This window comes from Aotus nancymaae, unplaced genomic scaffold, assembly GCF_030222135.1.
Source record: "Aotus nancymaae isolate 86718 unplaced genomic scaffold, 86718_ANA_hifiasm-v0.15.2.pri h1tg000040l, whole genome shotgun sequence".
NCBI classification, from domain to species: Eukaryota; Metazoa; Chordata; class Mammalia; order Primates; family Aotidae; genus Aotus; species Aotus nancymaae.
The window spans coordinates 35,170,175-35,186,424 of record NW_026988454.1 but is presented as its reverse complement, the minus strand read 5'-3'; the positions used below and the strand labels follow the sequence as shown (position 1 = coordinate 35,186,424).

Here is a 16,250-nt window from a genome sequence, read left to right as displayed (position 1 = left end):
ATGTGAACAGTACAATTTATAGGCTAACATTGCATTTATCTGTTTAGCAGCCATATTGCATTAAGCTAATACGATATGAACTAATATTTAGAGCTTTTTCATATGAATTCCAGTTAAGTACAGTTTTATACTTTGTACATATACAGATCATTTTTAAGAGTAGTTGAACTTTATTTACTTGTACCCTCAGTGAATTTTTAACCTTTAGTTTCCTATGATTATTTTAGAATATCACTATCTTTTAAGTCCTCATTAGGTAACCTAACGTACACAGTCTACTAATAATGAGTTTGGGGCTGGACGCAGTAGCTCATGCCTGTAATCCCAGAACTTCGGGAGGCCGAGACGGGTGGATCACTTGAGGTGAGCAATTTGAGACCAGCCTGGCCAACGTGGCAAAACCCTGTCTCTACTAAAAATACAAAAATTAGCTGGGTGTGGTGGCACAAGCCTGTAATCCCAGCTACTCGGGAGGCTGAGGCAGGAGAATCATTTGAACCCAGTGGGGCAGAAGTTGCAGTCAGCCAAGATCGCGCCACTGCACTCCAGCCTGGCAAAAGAGCGAAACTCTGTCTCAAAAAAAAAAGTTTGGGGTATGGGTTTTAAATATTAATGATTATAACTAATTCAACTTTTTAGTGCATCCTCTACAAGGATATAATGAGAAACCCTGCAAACATACCTTACTATCACTCAGATGTACCTATACTTAATACCATAATCTACAGGTCCAGCAAATCAAATGCAAAAGAAAATGCCATCTTGTATAGTCTGTGTGTACTGAAACCATGCTGGTCTCTAGTCATTAATGATTGCAAGATGTTCACAAACCAATTCCTTAAAGTTTGACTTCAAATTTCTTTCAAAAAGTACTATAGTCTCTCCCTTGTATACATTCAGTGCAGACCCTTTCCTTAAGTTAAAAAGCTGGAATATTTGTCTTCATGTGGTCTTCTGACCATTCTCTCATTACACCAAGCAATGGATTCATTATAATATCTCGTATTTATTGAGTATTTTCAGTGTGTCACATACTCTACTAAGAGCTTAACATGCCTATTTCATTTAATCCTCACAAAAGCCCATGAGTTAAATGTGATCTCCCTTCTTCACAGAAGGAAACTGTCACTTAGGTTAAGGAGTTCTCCAAGGACCACACAACGAATAAGTAGCAGCAGTGCTGGGACTCACACCCTGTCTAGAAGATATCCTGCTTGATATTTCTTGAATATCTGCCAAGCACATGGAATTGTTCTTGGTACCTCCAGAAGATGTGGCAGCATTGACACAGTCATCGACTTGCAAATGTTCCTCCATACTCTAATAAGATACTAATTATCCACCACTGCTGCTACTCTTCCTCCTTCTCCCTTCTGCAACTATAGCTTGCGGGCATTTCACTGCTTATTAGTAACCTTGGAGAATGGAGAGGAAAGGGAAAGGATATCTATTTACATAACCGGAAAGATGCTGGAAATTTTTTCAGAATCAAAACGGGGTCCGTTTTGTCACTGCTAATTCTAACAAAGATTTTGGAGAACACTTCTCTTGGCTTAAATACAAGCTCAGAATTACCTGGGACTTTCATTTACTAATGAGACAAAATAACGTTGCTTTGATGCCCTGTGACCACACACAACTGTTAAATTTTAAACTGTGTATGTGTGCAATTATTCCTGTTGCTTAGAAATACAGCAGCTGATACCAGTTGACAAAAGGTGTGTAGGAATGGGAGGCGGCTATGAGGATGAAAGAAAAGTTCCTAGTTCAGAATATTCTGAAACACACCTCTACCCTCAGTTCAACAATTGCTGTCTCAGTCCCTAAATTATTATAAGCATCTGTGTAACAATGCCACAGAAATAGAAGAGAGAGCTCATGCGGTTCAGACACATTTGAAAAAACATTAATTATATTTTCCCCAGGTTGGTAGTTTCCTGTATTCAAGGTGTACTGAGTTCTTTGATGCCCATGCCAGATGATCTTCTTCGTAGTATATAATGTTTTGAATTGTACACACTATGGTTAACGTCGAAAGACAACCTTCAAAACTTGGGACACTTGTTTTCGTTCATGTTTTGAGTATCAGCACCCTGATCTCAAATAGCCACACAGACACACTGCTTATCACATCACTCCGTTTTCATTATCTGCACAGCACTTCGCGCTTTCTGATGTTTCTCTTGCTTATTTGTTTACTGCTACCCGCCCACCACAATACGAGCTCCATAATACCAATGGTTTTATCTCATTCAGTGTTGTGTCCCCAGCACCTATAAGTGTTCAATACACATTCAGTACATATTCAGTAAATGAACATTCCAACATTCTGAGTATTTTACTGAAGTAGCCATATAACAGCCACAGACGATTGCCATGCGGTGTGACCTGGAACCCCACAAAATGAGGGAAATAAGATATCGACCTCATGGGACTATCACGAGAATTACATGAGAACACACAGTAAAGACTTATCACAACATATGGCATATGACGAATGAAAAACCATAAAAATCATATGGAAATGTGTAAGTGTGCCATTTATAGTGGAATAAAAGCAATAAGAGAAATGATATGATTTCATTTTATCAATCTGTTTAAAATGTATCTGATTATAACTGTTCTTTCACTGTTTAGGAGGAAAATTAACATATGTTTTTGTTAATTTTCAGTTTGCTTTCAGGAGAAGAAGGAGGACACAGAGGAAATAAATCCAGGCTACTGATCTGTATGGCCTCCAATAAGCCATTTAATAGTTACCTAAGATTTAGTTTTTTCACCTGAAACACTGCGGGGAGAGGCAAGGAAGAGTGGGAGGTTTGAGAGGAATCAACCAAGGTATGAGCTCTTAAGAGGCAGGGAGTAAATACACAAAACATTAACAACATTTAGCTCAAAAAGCAAGAATGGTGTCAAGACTTTCTTACAATGTTTGGCTAAATTAGATGAATAAGGCAGACCTTCATAATAAATTGAATCTGATCTGTACATTACTTGTATGATACTCAGATATATAATCCCTAGCTTACAGTTAATAAAAATTATCCTTTGAAATTATTTTTGCTGACATTTTTGCATATATGCTATATGGTGCCCTTATGAACAGCTTTTTTTTCTACTGAAATTTAACAAGTTAAAAAGAAATAGATTTAGAAGAAGCTTCCTGGAGAAATGTTTTTCCTGCTTAAAAGTTCTTCACCAATTTTTTTTAAGTTACAATAAAAAGCATTGTGAGTCATCCATAGGCACAGTTTTTTTGTATTACATATGAATCAAATACTTGCAGAAACATGACAATGTGTAATAAATTCACCCTTTTCGCCAGTAACCTGTATTACAATTGAAAAATCAATAAACCACCGTTCACTTTCTACTCTTGCCTCTCCTTCCAGCCCTCCAGAAATATGCCATCAGTTGCCTAAAGCCTTGAACTTCGTTCGTCAATTCAGGTGCATTGTTTCCTTGGCTCTTAGGGCTGCCTGTTTCCTCAGGCTAAGTATGAAATCATCTGCTCTGCCAGGGAGAAGCATACAGCTGAAGAGCATCAACCTGTGTTCCAGCATTACTCTGGAGCATGTGTCCTTATTACTAATGCGCAAAGCATGATGCTTGCAGAGGTCCCTGCATTGTCTGGAAATTGGGGGGCATAATCCGAAGACTTATAAATATTTCTCAACAAAGCACCAGCTGAGCTGTGTCCGGATTGTACGCTCTCTTCATCTTTCCCTTACAGCCTTTCAATTTGCTTTCCAAACATTTCTTTGTTGCCGTTGGCTGGGGTGCACTTAAAAGAAGCACATGTTAACCACAAAGAATGCTCACTGTTTTCTGTGATTTCCAAATCAGTTCTAAGCACTTCCTCAGCGAGTGGCCCAGCAGCAATTATCCTGCTGCTGAAGACACTTCGCATCACAGAAGGCCTCAGTTTTTGAGACAAGCAAGCAAGCCTGTAAGAAATGACAACGTATGTTTCAGCCTCCATTCACCGGCGATTTATACCCCCATAAGAAGGGTGAATCAATTTTTGTGCAAATTCAACAGGCATATCCAACACTGTTGCTCTCTTCTCTAATTCACACAAACTTAGCATTCATCAGCTACATTACTTGCCTCAAATGGGCACTCACTTGCTAAATGATTCGGGAGGGGATGGAGTTGCTATGTGTCAAAAAGGGGCACAGAACAAGGAAAGGACATGAATTCATCAGGGCAATGAAAGTTGAACTGATTCACTGAGACAAAATAGTGAGGTTCTGAAAAGCCAGTGCAAAAGGAGATGGCTTCCCACCTCACCCCTGGCACTTCTGTTAAAGACAGTGTAGAAACTGACCTCGGCAGCATCCAAGGGAAATGTTTCCACAAGCTTGAGCTGCTCCAGAACAATTTATCCAATAGATGACGCTGAGATAGGCTTCACTTTACAACCACATTTCTCTTTTCTTTCCCATTTTGATCATATCTGTTAATATCCTCTTTGAGAAAATATCTCCAGATAGAGTCAGAAAGGTTAAAATGGGCAGCACAAATTTCCATATGCCAGGTCCCTGGATATAGTTTTACAGGGTCTGTGGCCTTAAGTAAAATCTGATTTGTTTTCCCCCGAGATGGAGTCTCACTGTGTCACCTAGGCTGGAGTGCAGTGGCGTGATCTCGACTCACTGCAACTTCCGCCTCCCAGGTTCAAGCAACTCTCCCTACCTCAGCCTCCCAAGCAGCTGGGATTACAGGCGCCCACCACCACACCTGGCTAATTTTTGTATTTTTTAGTAGATTTTGTAACTCCACAAGTCTGCAAGTAAATGTCACACTGCCCTCTGGAAGTAGTCTTATTGGATCTAACCCTGAATTAGTGATTGGCAACCACTGAAAAATATACGGTTGCTGAGATTCAAAAGTCTTTTTCTAGGGTGGAGAGGGTATGGAATAGAAGGACAATTAAAAAATTACCAGCTGCTTCTAACTCCTTGTGAGTGGAGTGTGTGTGTGTGTGTGTGTGTGTGTGTGTGTGTGTGTGTGTCAGAGAGCAGGGGGTGGGAAAAGGAAAGGAGAATACGTAAAGATTGCCCCCAATTTCAGTAGTGCCAAGAGAGAATGGATGCATGTAGACAGGTACTCAAAAGTGGTTGTAGGGAAGCTTCAAGATGCCTGACTACATGCATCTGAAGGTACTCACCTTTTCCAGGGAGAGGAGCTGAAATAGCAATGAGATAATCACGTTTTGAATAGATCATCTGAGAGAGAATGCCGGAATTCAACAGAGAAGTGATGGAATCACTGAAAGCAAGGAATGAGAGGGAAGCAAGGAAGCCGGCTTGGCTGGGATCAGCTGGGAGCCCAGGGAGGCTCTTTAATGTGAGGAAAGGGTAAGTGAGAGACACCAAGTGGTCCACATTCCTGCCACAGAATTCTACAATGCTAGCCATAGGAGAGCCCCTTGACTCTCACAGGCCCTGAGACTAACATAGAGAACCTCCTGGAGATCATGCGACGGCATTATGCTAGAGAGGAAGCTCATGCTGAGTCTTGCAAACCCCAAGTCCTAAGCAGCTGCAGCACAGTGACATTATGAAAGCCCTGCTTCTGCCAAAATGTGTCCTGCCTTGGGGCCTAAGAGCCCCTGCACCTCCATATCCCTGGAGCCCAACTGACACTCATTACTCACAGACACCACTGTCAGGCTGAGACAGGAGCCACTGGAAGTGACCCTGCCACCCCAACAAAAAGGCAGTTGTACATTTTCATGTGCCATTTGTAGGACTGGGGGCTGGTCTGCCCAGTTCATCACGGACATCACCAACACCAGCACTGACCACTTGGGTTCCAGAAAGCTGTCCCACCAGAGCAACTTCCACTGCCCACAGCACACCTGCTACCCAGGGGCATGATAACCTGCCCATCATCCTGGCCCACCATGACATTCCCAGGACCTGGACAGGCTAGTGGTCAACCCACTGCTGCCACTACTGATGCCCAAAGACTGGCCCACCTAATGTCCTAGTTCCCAGCAAAACTTCACCACAACCTCCACTAATAATCACACCCTAAACCACTGAGGAAATTGCAGACACCACTTACACTATTTACAGCTGGAAAAATTATACAGAGACTATACAACTGCCCACACCTAAAGTCAAGGCCAAAGTGCCCTACCCAGCCAACACCATAGATACATCTTCAAGAAATGTCTTCCCCTATGAAAGCAAATTGAAAAAATTGGAGCAACTGCTACCTCAGATGCACAGATTATCAATGTAAGGACACAAGAAACATGTAAAAATAAGGAAATATGATATCTCCAAAGGCACACAATAATTCTCCAGCAACAGATTCTCATCAAAAAGAAATTTTAAAAATCTTCCCCCAAAAATAATTCAAAATATTTATTTTAAAGAAGCTAGGTAAGATACAACAGAATACTGAGAAATAATGCAAAGAAACCAGAAAAGGAACTCAGGAAATAAATGAGAAATTTATCAAAGAGACAGATGTCATAAAAAAGAACCAAACAGAAATTCTACAGCTGAAGAATTCATTGAACTAAATACAAAAGACATTCTAAAACTTCGGCAATAGACTAGATGAAGCAAAAGAAAGAATCTCAGAACTTGAAGACAGGTCTTTTGAAATAACTCAGACAAAAATAAAAAAGATAAAAAAGAATGAGCAAAGCCTATATGACACCCAGGACATTATAAAGTGACCAAATATTTGAATTAGGATCTGAGACAGTGAAGAGAAAATGAAAGGGTTAGAAAACCTATTTAACAAAACAATAGATAAAAACTTCCCAAGTCTTGCAAAAAACTTAGACATCCAGAAACAAGAGGCTTAGGGGTCTCCAAATAGATACAATTTAAAAAGTTCTTCTGCTCAGCACATTAAAGTCAAAATATCGAAGTCAAAGACACAGAGAAAACTCATAAAAATCAAGAGAAAAGCATAGAGTTTCTTATAAAGGTACCCCTATCAGACTAGACTAAGAGCAGAAACCTTATAGGTCAGGAAGAAATAAGCTGATATATTCAAAGTTCTGAAAGAAAAAAACACTGCCAACCAAGGATGCCATACCCAGAAAAGTTATTCTTTATAAAACGAAGGATAAATGAAGTCTTTCCCAGACAAGCAAAAGCTGAGGAAGTTTATCACCACTAAACCAGACCCACAAGAAGTGCCAAGGGAGTTCTACACCCAAAAGTGAAAGAACCATATCTAACATCATGAAGATACATGAAATTTAAAAACGACTAGAGCAAATACACAAGATTGAAAAGACTAGAATGTTGTTACCACTACAGAAAACCACAAAACCACAATGATGAAAAATAAGAGAGTAAGAAAGGGACAAAGGATACACAAAACAACTAGAAATCAATTAATAAAATAAGAGGAATAAGAACTCACACATCAATAATAAACTGGAATGTAAACAAATTAAAATTTTCACTTAAAAATACAGACTGGCTGAATGGATTCAGAAATATGACCTGACAATGCACTGCTTACCATACTAATCTCACCTGTAAAGCCACGTATTAACTGAAATTAAAGGATGGAAAAGAAATTCCATACAAACAAAAATCAAAAGTGAGCAAGAGTGACTATGCTTATATCAGGTAAAACATACTTTAAGTAAAAAACACTAAAAAGTGACAAAGAAAGTTATTATGTAATGATAAAGGGATCAACTCAGCAAGAGCTGCATATGTATTTAGAAACACAACAATTCTAAATATATATGCACTCAACACCAAAACACCAAAATCCATAAAGCAATTATTATTAGATCTAAAGGAAGTGACAGACTCCAACAGAGTAACAAGAACTTTAACACCCCACTCTCAGCATTAGACAGATCATCTAAATGGAAAATAACAAACAAACATTAGATTTAAATTGCACATTAGACTAAATGAACCTAACAGACATTTACAGAACATTTCATCCAACAGCTACAGAATATGCATTCCTCTCATCAGCACGTGATACATTTCCCAGGAAATGCCCACATGTTAGGACAGAAAACAAGTCTCAATAAATTTTTTAAAAAACTAATTCATATCAAGTATCTTCTCAAATCACAATGAAATAAAACTGGAAATCAATAACAAGAGGAACTTTGGAAACTGCAAATACATGAAAATTAAACAACATATTCCTGAATAACCACTGGATCAAGGAAGAAATTAAAGAGGAAATTTTAAAAAATCTTAAATAGAATGGAAACATAATATACCAAAACTTACGGGGTACAGTAAAAGCAGTGCTAAGAGGCAAGTTTATAGCAGCAAGCACCTACATCAAAAAGTAGAAAAATTTCAAATAAACAATCAAATAATTCACCTCAACAAACTAGAAAAACAAGAAAAACCACACCCAAAATTAGTAGAAGAAAAGAAATAATAAAGATCAGAGCAAAACTAAACAAAACAGAGACAAAAAAATACAAAGGATCAACAAAATGAAGTTAGTTTTTTGAAAAGATCAACAAACTTGATGAACCACTTGCTAGAATAACCAAGAAAAATAGAGAATACCCAAATAAACAAAATCAAAAATGAAAAAGGAGACAACTATAACTGATACCAAAGAAATACAGCAGATTATCAGGGACTATTACGAACAGATTATCAGGGACTATTATACACTCACAAACTAGAAAACCTAAAGGAAATAGATAAATTCCTTGACTCATACAACCTATGAAGACTGAATCAGGAAGAATTAAAAAACCTGAATAAACCAACAATGAGTAATGAAATTGAATCAGTAATAAAAAGTCTCTCCCAGTATAGAAAGTCCAAGACTTGGGGCTTCACTGCTGAATTCCCATGTGACTGTCTTTCCAATGTGATGTTCAGATAGTCTGCATTCCCTCTTGAATCTAGTGGGTTTGTGACCACAGTGGAAGACCAAGTCATGAAAGGCAATACGGTTTCCTCCTGGCCTCTTGGTTCCCTCTTGGTACCTACCACTATGCTGTGATGAAGTCAAGCAGCCACACAGAGAGGTTCTGATCCTACCACAGCACCAGGCAAGGTCCCTACCAAGAGCCAACATCAACTGCCAGCCATAACTTCAAGGGAACAAGACTTCATATTCTTCCAACCACCCACTTTGGAGCTGTCCTCACCAAATTTCAGACTTATGAGCAAAAGAAACGCTGTCATTGTGCTAGGCTACTCTGTAAGGGATGGTTTGTTACACAAGAACAGCCAGCCAAAACAATGGGCAAGACCCCCAATGCTGGACCCATTTCCTGGCATAGAATAGAACTGGCCTAAAAAGAAATGGGACTTGCCTGTCTCCCTTTCATGAATTTTCATTATTTGGGTTGATTCTTTATTAATATTAGCCTTTCTCTCTGAGTCTCAGATTAGACTGTCTGTGAGATATATCCCAACTGAAATTGTATGTGAGTGTGTGTGCAGGCACACTATACGATGGTTGAATTGTTGCCAGTATTTAGTAATTTGAATATTTTTATACAAACAGAGAGAGAGAAAGAGAGAAAAGAGTACAGAGAATCTAATTTTTTGTCTTCTCTCAAAAAAAAAAAAAAAAATAGAACAAACAGGAGATCTGGCAATGCTGGATTTATATTCCCTTATAACAGTAATTTGCTCACAAAACCCCTGGTTCCCTCAGCGCCATCTCCTCACTGTTACATTACATCCTGCCTGTTCCATTCAAGCTCCCATCACTCTTTTTTCCTCATTTTTTAATTTGTATAAATGTATGGGCTACAAGTGCAGATTCTTTTCACACAGAGATTGCATAGTGGTGAAGTCAGGGCTTTTAGTGTATCCATCATCCAAACAACATACATTGTACCAAATAAGTAATTTCTATTCCTCCACAGCTTCCCACTCTCTCACCCTTTTGAGTCTCCATCGTCTATCATTCCACACTCCACATCCTTGTGTACACATTTTTTTATCTCCCACTTATAAATGAGAACATGCAGTAATTATCTTTCTGCATCTAGCCTGTTTCACTTAAGTTAATGGCCTCCAGTCACTCTTAGATTTCTTTCCTGACATCTACAGACATTTGGGCTTGTGACAGTAAGCCAACGATTCTCTACCTGATTGATAAAAATGTACACTTACATAGTTCTCAAGGAGTTAACACCCTTTTGAAAAGAAGAGTTTAATATAATTGGGAAAATAAAAATCAGAATAATTTTTAAAACGTGAAGTCTTAGTTTACAATGAAATTTAAAAGGGCAAAATAAAATATGCAAAAAAGCCACATGATGAGGTGACTAGGATAGCAACTTAGGTTATTATTATACACCCTGGTATCACTCTCCGTCCAGCTCTCAGTGGCTGCTACGCATATATTGATGCCCCAGGAGCCAATTATTTTTGTGTCATTGTTCTACATAAATGTTGTTCTCACCAGGAGCAAAATTACACAAAATATAAATTCTACAAATAGAATCACATATGCTACATTTAAGAATCCTATTTATGGCCAAGCACGGTGGCTGACACTTGTAATCCCAGCACTTTGGGAAGCCGAGGAGGGTGGATCACCTGAGGTCAGGAGTTTGAGACCGGCCTGGCCAACATGCTGAAACCTCGTCTCTACTAAAATACAAAGATTAGCTGGGTGTGGTGGCCAGCGCCTGTAATCCTAGCCACTTGGGAGGCTGAGGCACGAGAATCGCTTGAATCCAGGAGGTGGAGGTTGCCATGAGCCAAGATCGTGCCAATGCACTCCAGCCTGGGCGACAGAGTGAGACTCTGTCTGAAAAAAAAAAAAGAAAAAAGAATACTATTTACTTTTTGGTATAGTTACTGAAAATACCTTTCTCACACTAGTGTATGAAGAATCTTAAATAGTTTCTAGAGAGAAGACTGAATTTTGAGTACTGGAAAATGGAATTATTCAGCCTGGATGATAAAAACTGAAATTGATTTATTTCTTTCATTTATAGTATTTGGTGTATTTCATCTTATTAAACAGATTTTAAGTAAACTGTCTTTCCGTTTAATTGAATAGCATAATTTTAATGCGTTTTATATGCCCTAAAACGAGTACAATGTTTATGGAAATGGAAAGGTAAAAATATGTCAGCCAAATAAGAAAATGATCATCGTTTACATGTAAAAATAATTTTGTTTTCATAGGAATGAAAATGAAGGGGGAATCCTATTTATTGCTCCTTAAACATATTGGGAATGCAGCCATTCATAATTTATCTCATAGGGATGTGTATTCGCTAATTACTTTAAGAAAATTTCTATGTTTCAAAATCAATCTAATGAGTACTTAATTAAGTCTTATGCAATCTTTCACCAACAGGGTGAAAACACTGCAGTTTAACCAAGTTTATCCTTGTGGTGGGCCTATTATGGCACGTTGAATCAGAATTCTACTCATGGCCTTTCATCTGACATACAATTGGGTGGGCTTTCTAGAAATGCTACTCTTTGGGGGAAAATAACATGGAGTTAACATTCAAAGTGTGTCCCATTTTAATATTAACTAGTAAGAGCTCTCATGCTCCCTTTTGCAGAACATGCAAGGATAGTTAAAAGGTATGCTATACTCCTCACCCTAAACAAACAGTTAAAATTTCTATTTTTAAAAAACGTTGGCTCAAATAGGTATTCAAATAAGGGACTGTCTACTTTACATAACAGAAGAATAAGTCATTCCCCTCGTGAGGCCTGCGTTTGTGGTCAAATCCTTGGTTCATAAAGTCAATGTCTGAGAGGCTGCACCAGGAGAAAATTTATACACCAGTGATTGCAGCAGAATGCAATCCTCATAAAACTTTATTTTACTGGAGTTGCAAAATTACTTCTTTCGGGGAAGAAACGATTAATTTGTGAAAAAATAGATAATAGAGTGGTTTTGAACTTTTTATTGTTGTCACTTTATTTCCTGCCAGAGTTAACGGCTCAGTGCCAGAATCAGGGTTCAAATTTGATGGCATATCTCAGTCTAAACGGTGTGGCAATCGAACTGAGAAGTTAGGGATAAAATCACTAAGAAATGCACTCTAAATCCACCGAGAACACTGATTTTAATACTATCAAAGCCTTAATGCAATGCCAGAGCAATTAGGAGTTTTCATCTGGATCAAAAGACTTTTTGCAAAGGTCAGTATGTTTGGATGTAAATTTATAAGCAACAAAGCATGTACATTCACCGCCATCCAAACGTTGGTCACGATTAAACAAGGATGTCCAGGAAACCCAACCACCTAATCATTTTGGTCATCTCACAATCTTTTTCTCCTTTTTCTATTTAGTAAGGCGCCACCTATGAACAGGCAAGGTGGTTACTTAGGCTCCTTCAAAGCAAATCAGCAGCGGTCAAATTAACTTTGTTGGTTATTAAAGTAAGCGAAAGTTTTGCCACTTCACAGGAGATTTTGCACGGGACCTTCGATTTTAGTCTCTAAATGTGGCTTCCTGAACAGCTCTCGGAATAGCAAAGTCCCTAGGCGATTCTTAGGGACCTTCTTCTGGAGAATGGTGTAGCTGTTAGCAGCCCCGCGCCTGGGGGCTCCAAAATAGCCACTATTTGGAAAGTTCTGAGATTCCCACTCCTAGACAGCAAGTCCGCGAAGTACTAAAGCGCTCTGTCCCCTCCCTCCTCTGAGAGCTGTCCCGTTAGGTCAGCAAAGCCAAAGCCGAGGTCCTTCTCCCTTCCTGTCAAAGGGGGATGCGTTGCAGGTGTGTAGGCAGGGGTAGGGGGGTGTCTCTTAAGTGGGGCGCTGGGGACAGGAAAGTGTTCAAAGAAGGAAACCTGCCTGGGGTCACGCGTGATAGGCTTCCCGGGGCGCCCAACCTCCGCGCGCCTTCGGCGGCTCGGGGAGCGCAGGCGCTGCCCGCGAAGGTGAGAGTGAGCCCGGCCGGGGGCTCGGAGGTGCGCCAGGCGAGACCGAGCTGCTGGCCCCGGGGACGCCCCGCACCTGCGCCGCTGGGGTTGGGACGGGACTGGGCTCTGCCGAGTGGGCTCCGGGAGGAGACGCGCTTACCTGGAGGTAGGGCCGCCCGTGGGCCACCCCGCCCACGACAATGTCGGCCGACGCCATGGCCCCGGTGGGCGAGAAGCCGAAGCCCACGTATCCGGCGGTGCGCACCTGGAGGCGGAAGGCGATCTGGCTGCCCCGCTGGTCCCAGCCCAGCCAGTACTTGCCCTCCGAGTCGAGGAGGGTCCAGTGCGGGTAGGTCCTGCCCAAGCCCCCCGCCGCCGCCCCAGGGAGCAGCCCCCACAGCAGGAGCAGCGGCCAGCAGCACATCCTTGGGCGCCTCCTGCCCGCCGGCACCCGGCTCCCGCCGCTGGGGAGCAAGGAGCAGGACGAGGAGCGGCGGCGGCGAGCGGGAGCCCAGGGACCGCCCCTCGGGCCGGACGCGCGCCCGCCCGGGAGGGGCAGGACCCGCTCTCCCTGCCCCGGGCGGCCGGCAGGGCGCGCCCCGTCCCGTTCCGTCCCGTCGGGTCCCGGCCCTGCCAACTCCCACACTGCCCGGCCCTTCCCTCGTATCCACCTGCTTCCCCGCCCCCTGACTTGGTCCCCGAGGTCGGGGCTGGGTGGGAAGGAAAGCGAGGGGCTTCCTGGAAAGAAAGGGAGGAGGCAGACGCCAAGAGAGGAGAAAAGGGGGCCAGAGGCAGAGGGAAAAGGAGGAGGGCCAGAGAATTCCTAGAGCGGGAAGAGCGTGAGCTCTGCGGAAAGTGGGCCAGACGTTCCCGGGAAAAGAATGGAAATTGACGAGAGAGGGCAAGTTTAGCTTGGAGGGGGGTAATTGAGTGAGCAAAAGGGGTAGTCTGGGGTGCGATGGAGAGAAAGCCCCCGTCCAGGGTAGCCTTCACATGCCTGTATCCGTTGCTTTCCAGAGCCTTTGTTTCCAGTAAGGTCCCTACTTCCATGGGGACCCAGTTCACCTCCCTCCGAGGATTTCTCTCACCCTCCCGCCCTGCGTAGCCCCAGAGCTTGCTCCACACGGCGGGAGTTGGAGCCCTGGCGCTTGCCTTCACCTAGCTTTGGTTTGGTTTGGTTTGGCGTTGACGGAACAAAGTCAGCCAAACTACTTTGCCATCAGCAGAGGTGGTCAGGGTTGAATTGTCATTTGAGAGCTATATTTTGATTTAACATTCTCTTTTCTTGCTATTCCAAGTTCTGGCCATAACCATGTTTATCAAAAGTTTGTTTGGTTTTGGTTTTGCCTCTACCTTTGACCACTGTCTTCAGAATGCTAAATACAATATGGCCACTAAAGTTTACCTTGCTGATTTATTTATTTATTTATAATCTGCCAAGTTTCCAAAAACGTTCGAAAGTTTGTATTTATGAAAATATAAACAATACAAAATAGAAAAACAAATAAGAGAGACTATCAGATGAAAAATACAGGTTAGTAGAGCAGGCTCCGCACATGCCGCCTACACGCCCCATTCTCTCTCCTCACCTCATATTTCAGCCTGTTTTTCCCCTGCCTATCTTTTCCCATAACTTTTCCAAAATTAACGTCATGCATCTAATCTATATTCTTCTAAGAATACAGGAATATTTGACCACGTCTGGAAGGTGACCTGTAGGTGGATCTGCTTACCAAAGTGCGCGAAGACTTGCCTGGGAAGGGATTTTTCCCAAGGAGTTTGGATCAAGGTCTGCAGGGCTGGCCAACGGCAATAGGCCAGCATCAGAAATAATGTTGGAACCTCGAAATAAAATGAGAAATAAAAGAGCTTCCAAAGCCTTACAAGAACTGGACATGGAGACTATGAAATATAAGTAGCTGGTGCCTCACCTCCACCAGGACCCACCAGGCAAATGTCGAGGGCAGCAATATCCATACAGCAATGTAAGGGTGACAACTTTGGAACTGGGTTTCTACAAGCACCCATGAAGTTGGGACTTGGCTTCAGCCATGAAGAAAAGAAGGGGGATATGGAGAGAAAGAGGAACAAAATAGGGGGAATGGAGTCCCAGAGGAGTGGCTCATGGCACTGTGTGGGCCACACTCACTATCCTCTCACTATGCTGGGCAGGGATTTCAGGGAAGTAAGATTATTGTAGAATGCTTAAAGGCAAACTTTCTGTTTTGTGACCCTACTTTTATTCCTAGTGTGAAGGACATTGCTACAACTCCTTCCTGGGGTTCATTATATAAACCCCAAATTCACATCTATCAGGACTTTTTGTCTCCTTATTAAAACAAAAAGAAGTCATGTCTTCCATAATTCTTTTTTTTTTTAATTGCATTTTAGGTTATGGGGTACATGTGAAGAACATGCAAGATTGTTGCATAGGTACACACGTGGCAGTGTGATTTGCTGCCTTCCTCCCCTTCACCCATATCTGGCATTTCTCCCCATGCTATGTCTCCCCAACTCCCCACCCGCTGCTATCCCTCCCCTATTTCCCCCCAACAGACCCCAGTGTGTAGTGCTCCCCTGCCTGTGTCCATGTGTTCTCACTGTTCAACACCCGCCTATGAGTGAGAACATGCGGTGTTTGATTTTCTGCTCTTGTGTCAGTTTGCTGAGAATGATGGTTTCCAGGTTCATCCATGTCCTTCCATAATTCTTCCACCATTAACTATTTTGGCTTCACCTTCCATCACTCTCTTCTCACTCATCCATTGGCCTCTAGACCACATGAAAATGCCCTCTGGAATCCTCAATGGAGAGCCACGCTATTTGGCATTACTGTGCCTATTTGCGTTGCTTGCTCTGTAGGGTTTTTCATTTCTCTCCTCCTTCCTTTGAAGTGTTTTCTTCTCCTTCTCACACTTCACTGTAAGACAGCATCCTATCTGTGGATACTGTCCACAGTAGTCTCCATGGAATGTTCTGCCAGACCCCATATGGCACACATTACACTTCAGTGTGCTTTTTGTCTACAGGCTTGTTTTCATCCAGTAGCTCCTTTAGATCAGGAACCACATCTGGTTCCTCATTGCCTAGAATGTGGAAATCATGCAATAGATGCTTCATGAATATTTGTAGGACGAGTGAATACATGCATGCCCAGATCCTCCTATAAGCATTCTCTTAACAAAGTTGTTCTGTGGGGGAAAGCTTGACCCCAGATGTAATTGAGTGTTCTGCTCTGCATTAGTATTGAGGCAAAAATAGAAAAGACCACACATGAATACACAAAAGAGAAAGTTTTAAATTGTTTTGATTATTTCATTGAGTATGAAGTTATTGTCTTTTGTTGTGACTGGCATTGCATCCAAAACGCCCTGAGCACTCAAGAAACATTAAAAGTAATATAACCATTTTGA

General features: G+C 41.7%; 1 protein-coding gene across 1 annotated transcript in view; it reads right to left on the bottom strand.

Annotated features, from left to right (window-relative positions):
* MOXD1 (monooxygenase DBH like 1) overlaps positions 1-13,309 on the bottom strand; it is a 108,818-nt gene extending 95,509 nt beyond the window's left edge. The window contains exon 1 of the mRNA XM_012474526.3: positions 12,998-13,309. Coding sequence (XP_012329949.2) covers positions 12,998-13,261 — 264 coding nt within the window. The 5' untranslated portion in view covers positions 13,262-13,309. The remainder of the gene's footprint in view (positions 1-12,997) is intronic.
* Positions 13,310-16,250: the final 2,941 nt, after the last annotated feature.